This window comes from Eurosta solidaginis, chromosome 1 (genome assembly GCF_040869045.1).
Source record: "Eurosta solidaginis isolate ZX-2024a chromosome 1, ASM4086904v1, whole genome shotgun sequence".
NCBI lineage: Eukaryota > Metazoa > Arthropoda > Insecta > Diptera > Tephritidae > Eurosta > Eurosta solidaginis.
The window spans coordinates 2,244,158-2,261,651 of NC_090319.1; the positions used below are offsets into that span (position 1 = coordinate 2,244,158).

At 37.2% G+C, this 17,494-nt stretch overlaps 1 protein-coding gene across 1 annotated transcript; it reads right to left on the minus strand.

Moving 5' to 3' along the window:
• Positions 1–11,302: 11,302 nt before the first annotated feature.
• LOC137253378 (transmembrane protease serine 9-like) lies at positions 11,303–16,750 on the minus strand. Its single transcript, XM_067790219.1, has 5 exons — positions 16,611–16,750; positions 15,995–16,545; positions 15,790–15,942; positions 11,728–12,492; positions 11,303–11,467 (listed from the first exon to the last, which is right to left on the minus strand). The coding sequence occupies exons 1-5, from the start codon at positions 16,717–16,719 to the stop codon at positions 11,303–11,305; spliced, it is 1,743 nt and encodes a 580-aa protein (XP_067646320.1). The 5' UTR covers positions 16,720–16,750.
• Between the last annotated feature and the right edge of the window lie 744 nt (positions 16,751–17,494).

Sequence of the window (17,494 nt, forward strand, 5' to 3'; positions counted from 1 at the left end):
GGTGCCTAGGGTCTCGAGATATAGACCTAGAATGTGTTTATACAATATGGATATCAAATGAAAGCTGTTGATGAGTGCTTTACTACAGGGTAGTTTTCATACCTATCGGTGCATAGGGTCTAGAGATATAGGCCAAAGCGTGGACCCGGACACTCCTAGAATGTGTTTATACAATATGGATATCAAATGAATGCTGTTGATGAGTGCTATAGTACAGGGTAGTTTTAATACCTATTGGTGACTAGGGTCTCGAGATATAGGCCAAAACGTGGACCCGGGCACCCCTAGAACCTAGAATGTGTTTATACAATATGGATATCAAATGAAAGCTGTTGATGAGTGCTATAGTACAGGGTAGTTTTCATACCTATCGGTGTCTAGGGTCTCGAGATATAGGCCAAAACGTGGACCCGGGCACCCCTAGAATGTGTTTATACAATATGGATATCAAAAGAAAGCTGTTGATGAGTGCTTTAGTAGAGGGTAGTTTTAATACCTATTGGTGACTAGGGTCTCGAGATATAGGCCAAAACGTGGGCCCGGGCACCCCTAGAATGTGTTTATACAATATGGATATCAAATGAAAGCTGTTGGTGAGTGCTTTACTACAGGGTAGTTTTCATACCTATCGGTGCATAGGGTCTAGAGATATAGGCCAAAACGTGGACCCGGGCACTCCTAGAATGTGTTTATACAATATGGATATCAAATGAATGCTGTTGATGAGTGCTTTAATACAGGGTAGTTTTCATACCTATTGGTGAATAGGGTCTCGAGATATAGGCCAAAACGTGGACCCGGGCACCCCTAGAATGTGTTTATACAATATGGATATCAAATGAAAGCTGTTGATGAGTGCTATAGTACAGGGTAGTTTTAATACCTATCGGTATCTAGGGTCTCGAGATATAGGCCAAAACGTGGACCCGGGCACCCCTAGAATGTGTTTATACAATATGGATATCAAAAGAAAGCTGTTGATGAGTGCTTTAGTAGAGGGTAGTTTTAATACCTATTGGTGACTAGGGTCTCGAGATATAGGCCAAAACGTGGGCCCGGGCACCCCTAGAATGTGTTTATACAATATGGATATCAAATGAAAGCTGTGGGTGAGTGCTTTAGTACAGGGGAGTTTTAATACCTATTGGTGACTAGGGTCTTGAGATATAGGCCAAACCGTGGACCCGGGCACCCCTAGACCCTACAATGTGTTTATACAATATGGATATCAAATGAAAGCTGTTGATGAGTGCTTTAGTACAGGGTAGATTTCATACCTATCGGTGCCTAGAGTCTCGAGATATAGACCAAAACGTGGACCGGGCACCCCTAGAATGTGTTTATACAATATGGATATCAAATGAAAGCTGTTGATGAGTGTTTTAATACAGGGTAGTTTTCATACCTATTGGTGACTAGGGTTTCGAGATATAGGCCAAAATGTGGACCCGGGCACCCTAGATTGTGTTTATACTATATGGATATCAAATGAAAGCTGTTGATGAGTGCTTTAGTACAGGGTAGTTTTAATACCTATTGGTGACTAGCGACTCGAGATATAGGTCAAAACGTGGGCCCGGGCACCCCTAGAATGTGTTTATACAATATGGATATCAAATGAAAGCTGTTGATGAGTGCTTTAGTACAGGGTAGTTTTCATACCTATTGGTGACTAGGGTCTCGAGATATAGGCAAAAACGTGGACCCGGACACCCCTATAACCTAAAATGTGTTTATACAATATGTAGTTTTCATACCTATTGGTGACTAGGGTCTCGAGATATATGCCAAAACGTGGACCCGGGCATCCCTAGGATGTGTTTATATAATATGGATATCAAATGAAAGCTGTTGATGAGTGCTTTAGTAGAGGGTAATTTTTATATCCCTGGGTGACTAGGGTCTCGAAATATAGGCCAAAACGTGGACCCGGATACCCCTAGAATGTGCGTGTATTACTAAAATCAAATGAAAGCTGTTGCTGAGAGCTTTAAAGTAATTTTCATTGTGATATTCTATTCAGTCGCATCAACCTGGCAAAACTGATAAATATGCATGCGAAGCCGAAATAAAGACATGAATTAATAGTACACACATGCCTATTTGCATACGTCCTATTCGATTTGCCTGAAATTTGGTATATAAATTTGCCTATATTAGTATTTACGATGCTTTTTTCCGGGAAGTATACCAGAGACGAACTGGGACTGGGATTAGGACCAGGACTGGGACTGAGACTGAGATTGAGACTCGGAGTGGGACTGGGACCGAGATTCGGAATGGGACTGGAACAAAATACTTAGCACCCTCTGGGACTGGCAATAAGATATGAAGAAGAATGAGAAAAACTTGAGAGAAGAGAAAAGAGAAAAGGAGAAGGAGACTGAGAAAGAGATAGAATGAGACGAAGATGGAGATAGATGAAGCGAAAAATACGGAGGAGTGAATACAAAGATTAGTAAAAAGTGGAGAGGGGCGATGGCAGAGTTAGACGGAAAAAGCTTATTAAAATGTATGCAGATAGACCAAATTTAGGGCAGAACAACGTCTGCCGGGTTTGCTAGTAAAACAATAAATTACTCAACTATTTAATGGATTTTCAAATATTAAGCAAGGATCTGGACAGTTATCAGTTTAATTAAAAAAAGCGCTTCTAATAATTGAATCGATACATATTAAAACTGCCTAAGTCCACATATGATATTTTTCGAGATTTCTATTGCGGTATATAATGACCGGACAAATCTTTATATTGGAATAAACAAATATGACCAAATCATATTGATTAGACTAAAAACCGAATTCTAGTTTACTCATTTTTTTCAAAGCTGACTAAGTCTACCGTACCTGTAAATCAAAATTACTTAAGTCCATTTCAGCCAATCGTAAGTGCGCTCTGATATTGTATTTTGTGACATGATTTACGAATTTTTTTTAGAGCTACACGGTTAAAAAGTGATTGTGTTTAAAAAAATGGATGAAAATAGCGACTCTATTCAAATTTTGCCATCGAATAAAGTCAACAGGAAGAGAATATTAATCCGCTACCTGTCAATAAATAATATCTACGCGTTTCAAAACTGCTTAAGTCCAGATCAAATTTCTTTCAAAAACAACTAAGTCCATAGGGTTTATTTCAAACACGGCATAATTTTTCATTGTTTTTTCTTCGCTAAATGGTTTTAATATTTATCAAGCAAACATTTATACAAATTTGCAAAAGCTATATAAATTATATTACGCAGAAAGAAGAGCCGTCGTTTTCCAAAATTGGCTTATGGTGACCTTAGGCGGGTTTGATATGTTTATATTTATCGCCCAGGTAGCAGTTATTCTTTTTCGAGTTTTTTATTTTGCTCGAAAAATTATAGATAGGCATGCCTGTCGTAAGGTGCGACTAAAATCAACAACAACAAATGTATTACTACCTTTAAAAGCTTATCCGCAAAATTCAGCCATAGGTCCGCCAAATTGTAGGAAGATAAACTCTACCTAAATCTCCTCGGACGTCTATCGGTCCCTCATTTGAGTTGAAGTTAGGTATATGTATGTATATGGCTCTTGTGAAGGTAAAAAGTTGGAGCGACATCATTGTTGGGCATTTAGTTATATCTTTCATCTGCAGTGTGAACTTCACATGGTCTAAAATTAGTACTACAACTATATGGAAAAGTAAAACTTTGATGTTAAAAAGTGCTACTTTTAAATACAATAATTAACATGCAAAGGTATAACACCTATTGATATACAAATATTTGCATAAACATCCTTATCAAATTTTAATAACGCATATTACCCTTTATCTCCAAGTTTTTAATACAAGCTTCATGCCTTTGAGGTCTTAAGTCAGAAGTTGACGTACACGTTAATCCTTAGCTTACACACATACTTATATTAGGGTGGGCCGAAAATCCGCCGTTTCTGATTTGTCATTATTAATACCAAACTATTTTTCTTTGTATAAAAAAAAATTTAGGTCGATATCTTAGTTTCGCCAATTTTTGTTAAAATTTAGTGTTATAAGACATTTTTTTCCAAATTATTTTGATTGCAAGTTAAATTTTCTAAAAAAAAATCCTGTAATAAAGTTACTTTAAGTTGATAATTACTGAGATACTTCCAATTTTATTCTAAAATAAAATAATTTAAAAAAAAAATGTTTAAGTTAAGCGGTTTTATTGAAAACAATACTTACATTAATTAATAATAATAATAAAAGCTAAAAAATAATTAGGTAGGTCCTAGGTGCTAGTCATCATTTACTTACTTAATTGGCGCTTAACCATAGTCATCACTCTCCTCATCAATTTAGGGCCTTGATGAGACAATTAAATAAAAGCATTGGACGCGTCAAATTTCTATTGATAATCATAAGTAAGACCAACTGAACCTTAATCAGGTTATGCTATGTCTCACATTTTAAGCAATTTTACGCGCCCAACGCTTTTGTCTGATCAACGCCCTAGATTAATGAGGAGAGTGATGACTAGTACCTTATTTTCAAGTTTTTATTCTTAATTGCCTATTATTTCTCATTCTATTTAGTTCATTTAGTGACTCATTATTACAAGGACACTTTCCTGAGAATTTGTTACAATCTAAGTCCTAGAACTCCAAAGTTTTTTGATGTCACTTCTACCCGACTGTATGTAATATTTGTTCCAAAAATGAGCCAAAACCGACCACAGATACGAGTATTTTTGATATCTCGATCCTTGCCGCACCTCGCCTGATTTTTTTTCATAAAGCGATTTCTAACTCTGTATTTAATATGTGTTCCAAATATCAGCCAAATCGGACCACAAATAAGTTTTTTGAATAGCTCGATCCTTGCGCCACCTATCGGATTTTTTCTTACTGTTGCATTGTCATCGGGTTCTGAACTATATTCCAAGTTTGAATCTTGTAGCTTATCGGGAAGTTACTTAAATTTTAATTACAAAATTTGTGCCACCCGGCCTGTCAAGTCAAGCTAAATAAAACCGCTTAAAAACGAAATTTCGCGAGAATTCACTTTTTCAGGGTAGGAAATGAATTTCATTATAGAAAATTCTAATCAAAAAAAGTTGGAAAGAAAATTTTAAATAACTTCTTATCAACCAAAAGTTTTTTTTTTTATTTTTCGAAACCTTTTTTTTTTGTGTAAAGAAAAATATTTTTGGTGTTTGTAATGAAAATTTAGAAAAATAGGATTTTCGGCCCACCCTAATGTATATACCTTTGTAGCCTTTCGCTTTATGCCTTTGTGTTTAACTTAAGCAAACAAATTAATAAAACTTGTATTTGTAATAGGGATGGATCCCGCTATAATGTAATGGATTTGAAAATATCACCGTTTATGTTCAAAATTTTTGCTAAAAAGATCGGTTCTCTGTTAAACCAATATTGAGGGAGTCCGGCCAAAAAGGTTGTAACATAGAAAATAAGCCATATGATAAGGAGAGACATGAATTTCTTTTTACAAATCGTAAGGTACATACCTACATATATACTTAAATTAGGCGATATTAAATCAGATGCACGGAACTATATGTACATATATGTATGCCCTTGACGAATTGTGAAAAGGAATCAATGCTTCATATATTTGCTTTCAACGGTTTAAGTCAATAGTGAATATAAAAAGGAATAAATTTCTATCTCCAGTTCTTAAAGAAAAGCGAATTGGTGGAATTCTCGTAAAGACCTCTTGAGTGACAACACCAAAGTAGAAAAGCATTAGAGATAGTAGTGTATAAGAAATATATAATAATTGATCGTTCTAAGTTATACAAGTTATTAAAAAATATTGAATATTTAGCTCACGAAAAAATCTCGGTATCCCGAAATCTACGTACTAGTAAAGATTATCATCTCTAATATTTACTTGTGGGTGCAGGTATACGTGCCTTGAAGTCCTGACGTGAACTTGTTAGTCCACTTTGTGGGACTCATTTGTTTACTTGCCTGTTTATGTTGACAACTAAAAAGCTAATCTTACGGACATGTTGTTTGAGGTTTCGGTTCCTTTATGATTTTATGGCGCTTAGTTAATATGCGCAAGCAAAAAGTTAATGAATGAAAAAAGAAACTGTTTTGTATTCATATTTAGTACTAGAATTTCTTCAAAGGAATATAACATTTGTTTGCTAAGGAGAGTATGCCAAGGACCTTAGTTACTGCATATTACGTTTGCACACTCTGGTTAATAAGCTAAACTTTAAACAATTAAGATATTCTCTATTAGTATGGCAGAAAGCATGGCAAAGAATATTGGAAAAGATGACGCTCTCATTTCACCCTTAGATATGGGTATTGGTACAGATTCTTCGATTGATAGATTATTATTATTATTATTATTATTAATAGGTCTGGAAGCACTGCGACCTTTGTGCAGATCTATTGTGCAAGATCTTTCAGCCTAATTTTGTATCTGGAGGCTCTTGATGTATCTAAGTACCTCTTCAGGCTTTTTACTTCATATCACATAGGGACTAAGAGTCCCACACCTAGATGGGATAGTCTCTGCCTAGCTAGAGCGATGCATTCGCAGAGGATGTGAACCGGCGTTTCATCATCCAGCTCACAGAAACGACAAATTTGGGTATCAGATAGATTTAGTTTACTTAGGTGATATCGTAGACCGCAGTGTCCCGTGTAGTACCCAGTAAGAGTTCTTAGGTCCCTCCCTGCTTAGGTTAATGAGTTTGGCTGATACTTTCGTTGCCGGAAGTATAAACAGTTTGGCATGCCTTTGCCCTAGGCTATCAATCCAGTGACGTCTGAATTGTTTAGTTTCCCAGTAACTTATAGTTTCCCTGGTGTGTGCTTTTGTGAGTCAACAAAAGGGCTCTGGACCCTAGAATGCTGATGTAGCACCCTGCTTTGCTAGGTAATCTGCATGTTCATTATCTTCATGCCCCTGATATCCGGGAACCCATCCCAAAAAACCTTGTTTTTGGCTCCCAGGGCATTAAGGATTTCAGTGCATTCATCCACTAGCTTAGATGTAACTGTGTAGGATTGCAAGGCACGCAGTACCGCCTGGCTGTCCGACATAATGTAGATGCTCTTCGATGTTGACCCTCTCCGCAGACATTCTCTACCACAGACCTCTATTGCATGAATTTCTGCCTTAAATATGGTGGGGCAACATCCCATTGGTATCGATTTTTTGAAGTTTGGCCCATAGATGCCAGCTTCTGGTCTTCCGTCATCGAATTTCGATCCATCCGTGTATCAGACCTCTGAGTCAGGGTCGTTATAAGGATTCCCTATTTCCCAGTGGGTCCTGTCCACAATGGACACTTAAAAGTTTCGTGAGATTCTGAGCTTAGGGGACATTGCGTCACGCAGTTGTAATGAGGGATTTCCTATGAATTTTCTTATTACTTTCATATGCCCTATCATATTTCCTTCCTTCAACTCAGAAATATTTGGAAGTCTTAGTGCACCTAGTGTTGCCTCTTTCTCTATAAGAATATATTGATATATATCCAATTCTATAAATTGCTAAGATTTTAACCTCTTATGCCCGGTTTTTCACTGCCAGTTTAAACTCCAGTTAAAGTTGATTAGAGTTTAGCATTGCCACTTTGTTCGATAACATACAATTTTTGCTGGCCATCTCAGCTAAAGCGACCGAAATGGTAGGGTTAAAATCTAGTCAACTTTAACGAGAGTTTAAACTCGCACTGAACAATCGACAATTATTTTTCACAAGCCACATCAATGGAATGTCTGTGCTGGCTTTTCGAAAAGGGACATATCTCAAAATTTGTTCGTAGAAAACTCGTTCTCTGAAAAATTTTATTGTAACGCTCAAAATGCGGTTGAAAAAATGCTGACGTGAGGCGTTTGCTGAAAAGGATGGTTTCCGAAACGGCATCTGAGATACGTTGTTTTGTACATTCACTAATGAATGGATATATATACTTATGTACACACATATATACATAATGACGAACGTAGCTATTTTAAAATTTATAATATTTTTTGTTTTTGACCACATCTTTCTACTGTGTCTTTCCTCCTTATATGGACACACAAATGAACCCCTTTGTAGGCATTGCCACATCAATTTGAACCGTAGCATACTCAGCGACTCTGCCATTAGTTAGAGATTGCGACATTCAACTGGGTCGGTTTTAATTTGTTTAAATGAAATACTCATTTAAATTTTATTGACAAACAAATTGAATTGATTGATTTAAATGAATTTATGTGCACGCAGTGGTGAATAAACCGTTTTAATGGCGTTGCCACAGACAGCGCCCTCCGTTGAGGGCAAAAAACTGAATATGCGCAGCTATGATGAAATTATTTTTGAAGACAGAAAATATGATTTTTTTTATTACAAATATGTAAATGTTTTATTGCTTATCAGGTGATTAGTGCAAAGTTCCTTGCGTTTGTTATGGGTCAGCTTGGAATTGAATTTGCTGCAAATGTTTGAAGTGCGAATGCGCGCAAACTCAGAGCTATAAAATGGCGCGAGTTTTCCTTTGCATTAAAATTGTTCATCCTGAAATGCGTCAAATGTAAAATATCTTTGATTTGCTGCGCGTAAAATTTGAATTTGAAATTGCTTTGAAATTTTAGTTCAATGCGTCTATGACTTGACCCTAACAACACAAGCCCCAGACAGACGTTTTTGAGTAAGTATATTCTCTTTTGTAGGTACATTAGGCTGCCTCACTCTCAAAACAAAAGTGCCTCTCAATATTTGACATTTTCATAGAAGTAATTTGTTCTCAAAATAATCACCTGGGATTGTGAAAAAGTGTCCTTTAATTGGCCGTTTTTCGCAATAAGGCTGGCGGAAAGCTCCAATAACGCGGTGAGATATTTACTGAACTATCAAACTTGTCGTTTTTCGGATATTTGTCCCGTTTTCTTCGCCTTTACCCAAATATTCTATTAAAACAGCACGATTTTTCAATATATGTATTTTCAAGCTGGTTTAACCCGCTAAAATTTTAATATCTGCCCATTGACTCTAATTAGAGTTAAAGCGTCCTTTTATGAATAATACTATAAAAAAAATGGACAATTCCCGTCCCGTTATATACATCCTGTTTAGTTTGTATATGCCAGAAGCTGCCCAGGCCTTAAATCTTGTAGTTCACGAAATCCTGAGCAGGACAGTCGTACAGTAAGTGTTCTACCGACCTCCTTCGCTCTTACGACACAAGGAGCCGATCTACACACACGCTTATTTATCGGCCTTTTCATTTCCCTGTATGTATTGATGTCCCGGCATCCACCGGCAGCGAAAAGCAGTTTCGGTTCGCCAGGTTCGTGACGCACTTCCTACTCCACCAAACTAAATTTTATGTCACTGTCAGCGATCCGAGAGCTCGAATAGCGGCCTGGCTATCGAGAAAAAAGTCTGTTCTGTTTCTGGTACTATCTGTATGCAGTAACGCTGTACATGCCTCCTGGATAGAACAAATTTCGGATTGAAACACACTCGCTGAGTTCGGTAGACGCATAGATATGGACGTGGTTGGAAGTATTGCAAAGAATCCGAAATAGAATCTTTCCAGTCTTCCAATCTTTCATTGTAGGAAAGAGGATTGAATAATTTTATGTAATATGTAAGCTCTTTGCGGAGGCCCAACTCTCGTCAGATTAAGAATACCACTCTTGATAAGGAGTTCGATTGGTGGAACAGTGCACATCACGCGCCCGACATAATTTCGTCATCTAACTCCGGCTGAAATAAAAACTACTTAATTTTGATGAGGCAACCTAATATACATGCATACCACATACTTATAGGTAAATAGGTAAGCATGTTTGTGGATGCGGTACACTTGTATCATTTCACTCATTTGGCTTTTGAATACCTGAGACCGACCAGACGCACTTAAAAACTGCGACAAATTTGCGATAAATTGTTTTCTTTAGCATTAGATTTGGTTACGACAGCTTTGGACGACCTGCTCTTTGCTCTGTAGTTGTTGTTGGTAAGCAAGTACTTGTACATATTTCATGCTAAGCGCCGCCTCGCGCTTAAGTAATAAAGCTGGCCCAAACTGACCATGCAAATGCACCAACAAACAAATCTTCGAAAATGCAATACAATCTCATGTCCACATACTTGATACTACAACAACGAGATTGTGAATCCAAAGCTCGATGTCTGGTGGTGTGGGGCAAAAGGCAGAGCGTCTACAACGAATATTGGACAACATTTTTTAATTAGTCGTTGTACAAACACAAAGCAATTTATAGATGTTCAAGTTCAGTTTACTAATTTACCAACGGAATATCTGACTTGCTTTATAGCCGAGTGAGTTTTGGTTGGAGTTAGGGAAGTCGATAATGCGCTTGTTCAATACTAAGTTGCATTCGAAAAAAAGAGAAGAAGGGCTACAAAAGCTGGTGTCAAAGAGCAAGTCGCTAGGTAAAGAAAATATCAATAATCGTCATGTGATCTGCTGCGGGGTTTTTTTGTATGTCAATAAGTTTGAGGGTAAGCATCAATCGAATTCGGGAAATTGGGTCTCCCGTATGTAATTTCCCGATAACAAGCCCAATTCGAGTGAAGCTCTGGAAAATCAATTTTGTCGTTTTGATTATAACTTGTCCCTTTAGTAATGGCTTTGAACCCGCTTTCCTCCTGATTTATAATTCCGTTTTCCGTTTTGATTTTAAATCAATAAAGGTTTTAGTTTCGGTCTGAGTTCAGAAATCTTTGGGACCGATTTTGACTCGTGATGTCGGTTTCGATCTGTTGAACGTAACAGTTTTTATTCTCCCATCAGTTTCTGTTCGATTTGAGTACGGTTTCGGTCCCGGGCTCGGATAAGACTCAATTTCGGGCCCGGTGTGGGTTTAGTTTTCGGGTCCCTTTCCAGCTTAGGTTGGGTTTTGGTTTCCCGTTTCCGGGTTTGATCTGATTTCTGTAACCCCTTGGGTCCCTGTTAAAGCCGCGGTTTTGATCTGGTTACCGTTTGGGTTTTGGGCTCGGTGTATAATAGGGTTTCGGTTCTGGTTTCGGTCCCACCCTGTCTGGTTTGGGTTGTGTTTTGTGTTCCGGATTACGTTCTTCTTTCCGTTCTAAATCCGAGGCGTGTTCGGTGTGCTTATTTGGATCGCGCGATCTATTCGATATGAATGAAATACTTCATTGCTTTTGTTCCTGTTTTGGTTGTTGTAGTCGTTGTCAACGTCATGACTGCCATCATTGTTTAGTCGTACGTTTTGCTTGTTTTCTATTTGTTAATGCCCCTTTAGTTGACCGTCTGATTCTGTGCGGTTTAAATAACAATTTCAAGCTTTAATTTTTACAATAACAAAATTGCTGTTTACAACTTCACGGTATTTGACTGGTTATTACTCTATTAATATATGGCAAAAAGCTTGACACTCTTGTATAAACATCGGGTTGACCCTGAGCGCATGTGGGGCTGCCATACGAAACGATTCCGACCAGCTGTGGTATGCCATACAAAGTTATAAGTGGACCGCCAGAGTCACCCTGAAAATATGAAAAAAGATGATGCAATTTAGAAATCATAAAAATTAAAGTTTCGTAGTATCGAAATTATTGTTCAGCTTATTTGATCGATGCAATTAACTCAGCCCTAGGTAGTGTACAATTATTCCCAATACTTTTCAAATTAGCTAAAATAATTTTCGATATCTTCATAGATAAATAAGTAAAATATTTCTCGAAGGCTTTGGTTTAAGAATTCCAAAATATTTTGGGTATTAATGGTGATTTATGATCGAACTTACCACACAAGCACCCCGGCCACGCTCAGCCAGAGCGCACAGTTCATTGGCGGTTATACGAAATCCGCTTTGAGCACAATCTCGATTTGAAATTGTGTGATAATCTAGCATATGCAGTTGTTCCGGTAACGACGCTGCAGTGGGCGTCATAGAACCCCAACCCGTTAAACGCACAGGTACATTCTCACCAATGCGTGCCTTACCACCCAATGCAAGTATGCCTACTGAGGATTTACCTAAATTGAATGGTGGCCAAACTTTCAATACAGCTACATCATTCATAATAATTGGACTCATGGAGAAACTTGGATGTCTGCGCATATCTAAAATGCGATGGCGATCACCACCTTGGCGCCATGAAGAGCTTCCAACGACAACGCTAATATCATTCACCTTCACGTTGAGTAGGCAATGAGCAGCAGTGAGCACATGATTAGCTGTGATAATGCAACCACCGCACATATGGTCATAACGACCACGTCGAAATCGTTGCAGTGACACCTGATATGGAATTAGTTGTTCAACAGGTCGACCACCATTGATACGTATGTGAGGATTGTCTAAGACGTCAAATGTCTCATTACTGCCAGGAGATTCCGCTTCCCGTTCTGCGAAATAAACGTCAATGGGTGTAGGAGAAAGTGTATCGTTTAAGTTTATAGCCTTCGTTATGTAATCCTCTACGGACTCTATCGGTTTGGAGTTGGCAAGCGCAATACAGGATAATATAGAGAATAGTTTGAGTCTCAACATTTTAATCACTGCTAACTGAAAAACAGTACTGCCGTGGAGAAAACTAATCGACTATTTATCTCCTTTTAATTTCTGTAAATCATTGAAGCAACCTTGTAAAGTGACAAATTTAGGATTTGTTTATTTAATTTTAATATCATTATTTATCACTTTTAAATACTGAATTTCGCCGAATTTGCTGATAAGCCACATGCATTAGGCTGTCCCACTCTTCATACAAAAAAATATTTATTCCGGGATACAAAAACAGTCTACTCGTTGAATTACAATTTGTAAGATTAAGCTCAAACATCAAATTGTTTCGAATTTAGACGGAGGCAGATGTGTTTTTCAGCTGAATTCCAAGACAGGGAGTTTTTCAAAAGTTTGCTCAGGTAAACGGCAGCCGAGATACTTTTCACGGCTGTGGCTATATGGTGCGAAAATGTTATAACCATTTGTATGGGCAAAACAATGTGTTTCATTTCCTCGAGGCATTTCCTCGTGCGTTGTAAGACAGCGTTTATATAAAAGTTCGTTTGGTGTAACCCGTATACGCTTGACCTCTAACTTTTTCACGTATTTCTGGTACAAGTTGTTTATTCACGTATACAAAAATTGAGCTAATTATACAAACAAATAGGCGAAATTTATGATATAGTTCAAATAATCAAGTCAACGGTTTACTTAATTTTATGGGTCCCTAGGTCATGAGCGAAATAGTGTAACAGCATATGTAAGTAGGCAAGCGTAATAGCGTAAGCGCTTATTAACGCAAACGCTGCATCATACACGCCCGGAGGCGTATCACCGTAGTAGTTTATAAGCGTATTAGCGTAAAAGCGTCAAGCCTTGTAGCGTCCGTAAGTTACATCTTAGTAGTGTAACATTTTAAGCATATAATCATAAGGCATGTTAGCGTAAGCAGAAGCTTGAGTAAGAGCAAACCAACGCCAAAGCGTAATAGCCTACAAGCTTGTTGGTGTACTCCCACTTGGACTTGAGTTATCTAATTACCGACCCTGAAACATTTCGACAAAAATTTGACATTTACTGGAAGTAAACCGATTTTTTATTAAATATTTAAACTAATATGATGCAACTAAAAGTTTTAATTTTTACTTTTAATTGTTTTTAAGAGGAATTGGAATATTTTAGTTTTAAAAAATTGAGTTTCAGAATGCAATTAAAAATTTATTTGCAACTAATTTTAATTCAAGTTATTTAACTGCAATTGACTAATTTTTCAATCAATTAACAATAAACGCCCAATACTACCCAAACCTAAAATATTCCCAACTTGATAACTCTGTTAAATAAGAAACATAACCTTTGTCTGGGGTTGCCCTAATGTTTATCATCTACCTGTACCGTCCAGTTAAGCAACAGTAGCTCCATCATTTGCACCTTAAATCCTACTTACGATCTCGATTGCCAATTAGTTGATCTGGTATACTTTTATGCTGATTAGCTGCCGTAGCTTAGACTTAGGAACGTACAACAACATAAAAAAAGAACAAAATAATATTTTACTAGAAACTGAAGATGCTTAAATTCATTACTTGTTCTTCATAATCAGCAAATTGGTCATTTATTTTAATACCTAATTTGTTTACACTGCCACAAGCTACCACAAACTGTGTTATGTACGTACACAAGCCGGCGGCACAGTGGGACATAAATTATGATCCAGCTAGATGCGTTGTTGCATCCATACAGTCGGTTCTTGAGACAGCACACAACATGTCGTGAAGAGTACAAAGTAAATTAGCAGCTGTTCGCGAAAAGTCTAAACCTTAGGAGAAAAATGCGAACGAAGCAACAGAGAGTAAAACATAAAAATAGTTTAAAAAAACTAAACAATACGCCGTAGCACAGAGGTTCGTGTCTCCGCTTTAAAGCACAACAAGTTTTGTAGTGCCTTTTTTAATAATTGCCTTCGAATAATTCCTAATAATGAAGTACATACAAGCAAAAATTGATATAAGCTTAAGAAATAAATATTCACAAAAATACTTACAAAGTCGCCAAAAACGCACCACTAATTAATTCTTTATACTTAAAACAATTAAATTATAAGACGTTGCTATTAAAAACAGCTTGAAGTTAGCCACTTCACGCATGAAGACACATGAAAGTAGAAAAAATGCCACTTTGATGCGTTAGAACGGGGTTTCGGACTTAAATTCGAACTCATGCGTTAACTTGCGAGTAGGTACGCGCGAGCCTATGGAGTCCATCCCATAAGAATATGTGTATTTAACTCAACCAACTGTCAAACGCACGCATACGTCTTCGCGTGCTATGGGGTTTCACTTTAAAAGCCCCGTCACATAAGCTGTTTTTCATATAAATGCGCTTAACTCAATCTTACGCATTATGAGCAGATTGCACGCATTTTTATGGAGAACGGTATGAGCGATACTGGCGCCATCTAACATGAAAAAGTAGCCAACTTGCAACTTTTTTTTGCAAGCAAAGCATAAGAAGAAGAATTTGACTTTTTCTTTGGCTAAGGGTGCCGGCACACCGCAAGTGAATTTATTTTTCCCACTCGTTGGTAACTTTTCTAACATTTTTCGCAATTAAAAACTGCAATACAACAAACGAATACGCCACAAAATATGTTAGCAAGTATTTTTGTTGTATAGGGAGAATGTTTATAACAGTGCTTCGCGAAATATTGTATGTAAATGGGCAGGGCGAAAGAAACTCCAATTGCTAAGTCTGAAGACTATTTATATTTACAAACTCAACATCTTGGGTGATTGTGGCGATATTACTGGAATGCATAAGCTTGTGTTAAATGCATCTACATAAATATATGAAAAATCTCATTGTGCCGCGGCCTTAAGTGATCGTGGTAGAATTTGCTTCTCACATATTCACAAACCCCATCGTTTCATGCGTAGCTCAAAAAGGCACCAAGAAATTAAGCATTTCGTTGTTTGTTTTTGCTGTTGGTTTAAATCTGATAAAGTTTGTTTGCTCTTGGCATTTACATATATACATGTGTGTGTGTGTGGATAAGTTTCAATATGCATGGAGATATCTGTTAATCCATGGATTTTGTTTATGCAATATTTATAGGTCGCGTGTGCTTGTTACTTAATTGATGACAACAAGAAGGGGCTTCTGATGCCTAAAAACAATTTTACAACATGACAATTTGTGCTGTCCTTTCAACAAGTACAACAAACTCATTGCCACAACAATACTTGTGTATGTCACCTGCAAAGCCTTTATGTTATTTTGTTTAAATATATTTTACACTTTAAGTTAATATTTTCTTAAAACTAAATTAATGAAGCAGCAGAATTCCAATCAGCCCACCAACTTTTTTTTGTGTTCGTCTATCCAACTCACTAAAGGGAACAAACTCGTAAAAACATATAACCGATTTTTTTGGCAAATCTTTTTTCCATAAGACAGCACTCCATACTGCATGGTCATATTGGGGCTTAATAATGGCCCTCCGGAGTCACCCTATATATTGATGAATCATTTGATTAAAGTTTTTTATATCACATATACTTACATCGCAGGCGCCACGCCCATATCTACTATATGCACACAAATCAGTATGGGTGACATATATATATCCAAGTTCCCGACATTTTTTCGAATTAACAGTTGTGAAATCGACAACTTCCAGCTGCTTCCTGTGCGGTTCCCAACCAATTAGATACGACTGATGCCTAAATTCTACATCTTCTTTGACCCGATAATCCACTGTATCCAATTTTTTACCGTCAATGGGTAATGGCTCCTTTAATTTAACCAATGCTATGTCATATCCTCGCAAAGGTGAGTAGAATTTGTGCTGCAAAACGTGTGCAATATTATAGCGTGGTGTAGGGGCTATTGATAATTTGCCGACACCCACCACTACGCTCAATTTATTAAGGGGACGATTTTCATGGAAACAATGTGCAGCCGTCAAGATGACTTGACTATGAATTATGCTACCACCACATAAATGTATGTAAGTATTATCGTACTCTTTGGCTTGTATGGAGACATGGAATGGAACGGTAAACGGCAGTATTCCATTGAGTGTTCCATTGGACGAGCGCAGTTTGCTGACGGCTATAGGTTTTAAGTTTTTAGGAATACTTTCATACATTTGCTATTACTTATTTGTTAATTTGTACCTTTAATGAATGGTTTATCTTCGGTAATCAGTGTGTTCGAATGCAACAAAAGTATTCCTGCAACAAATACTGCAGGAATCCACGTTTTCACGTCTATCTGTAGACTCATTTTAATATAAAGAAAAGTCTCGATACACGGATCCGTATGATCTTACTAGTACTTTATTGAAAAAGCGGAGTCTTTTAGATGCATTTGAATCTTAAAAAAATACATAATTTGCAAATTAGAGCGTTGACGCTACGCTATCGAGCCACGCGTGCCGCGATAAAAGCTACAGGGTGATTAATTTAGATGTATTAACGGAGTGAATAGGAAAGATAGCAAGGAAATCTGACAAGTTTTTATACTCAGTTGAGCAGAGCTCACAGAGTATATTAAGTTTGATTGGATAACGGTTGGTTGTACATATATAAAGGAATCGAGATAGATATAGACTTCCATATATCAAAATAATCAGGATCGAAAAAAAATTTGATTGAGCCATGTCCGTTCGTCCGTCCGTCCATCCGTTAACACGATAACTTGAGTAAATTTTGAGGTATCTTGATGAAATTTGGTATGTAGGTTCCTGAGCACTCGTCTCAGATTGCTATTTAAAATGAACGATATCGGACTATAACCACGCCCACTTTTTCGATATCGAAAATTTCGAAAAACCGAAAAATTGCGATAATTCATTACAAAAGAGAGATAAAGCGACAAAACTTGGTAGATCAGTTGAACTTATAACGCAGAATAGAAAACTAGTAAAATTTTGAACAATGGGCGTGGCACCGCCCACTTTTAAAAGAAGGTAATTTAAAAATTTGCAAGCTGTAATTTGGCAGTCGTTGAAGATATCATGATGAAATTTGGCAGGAACATTACTCCTTTTACTATATGT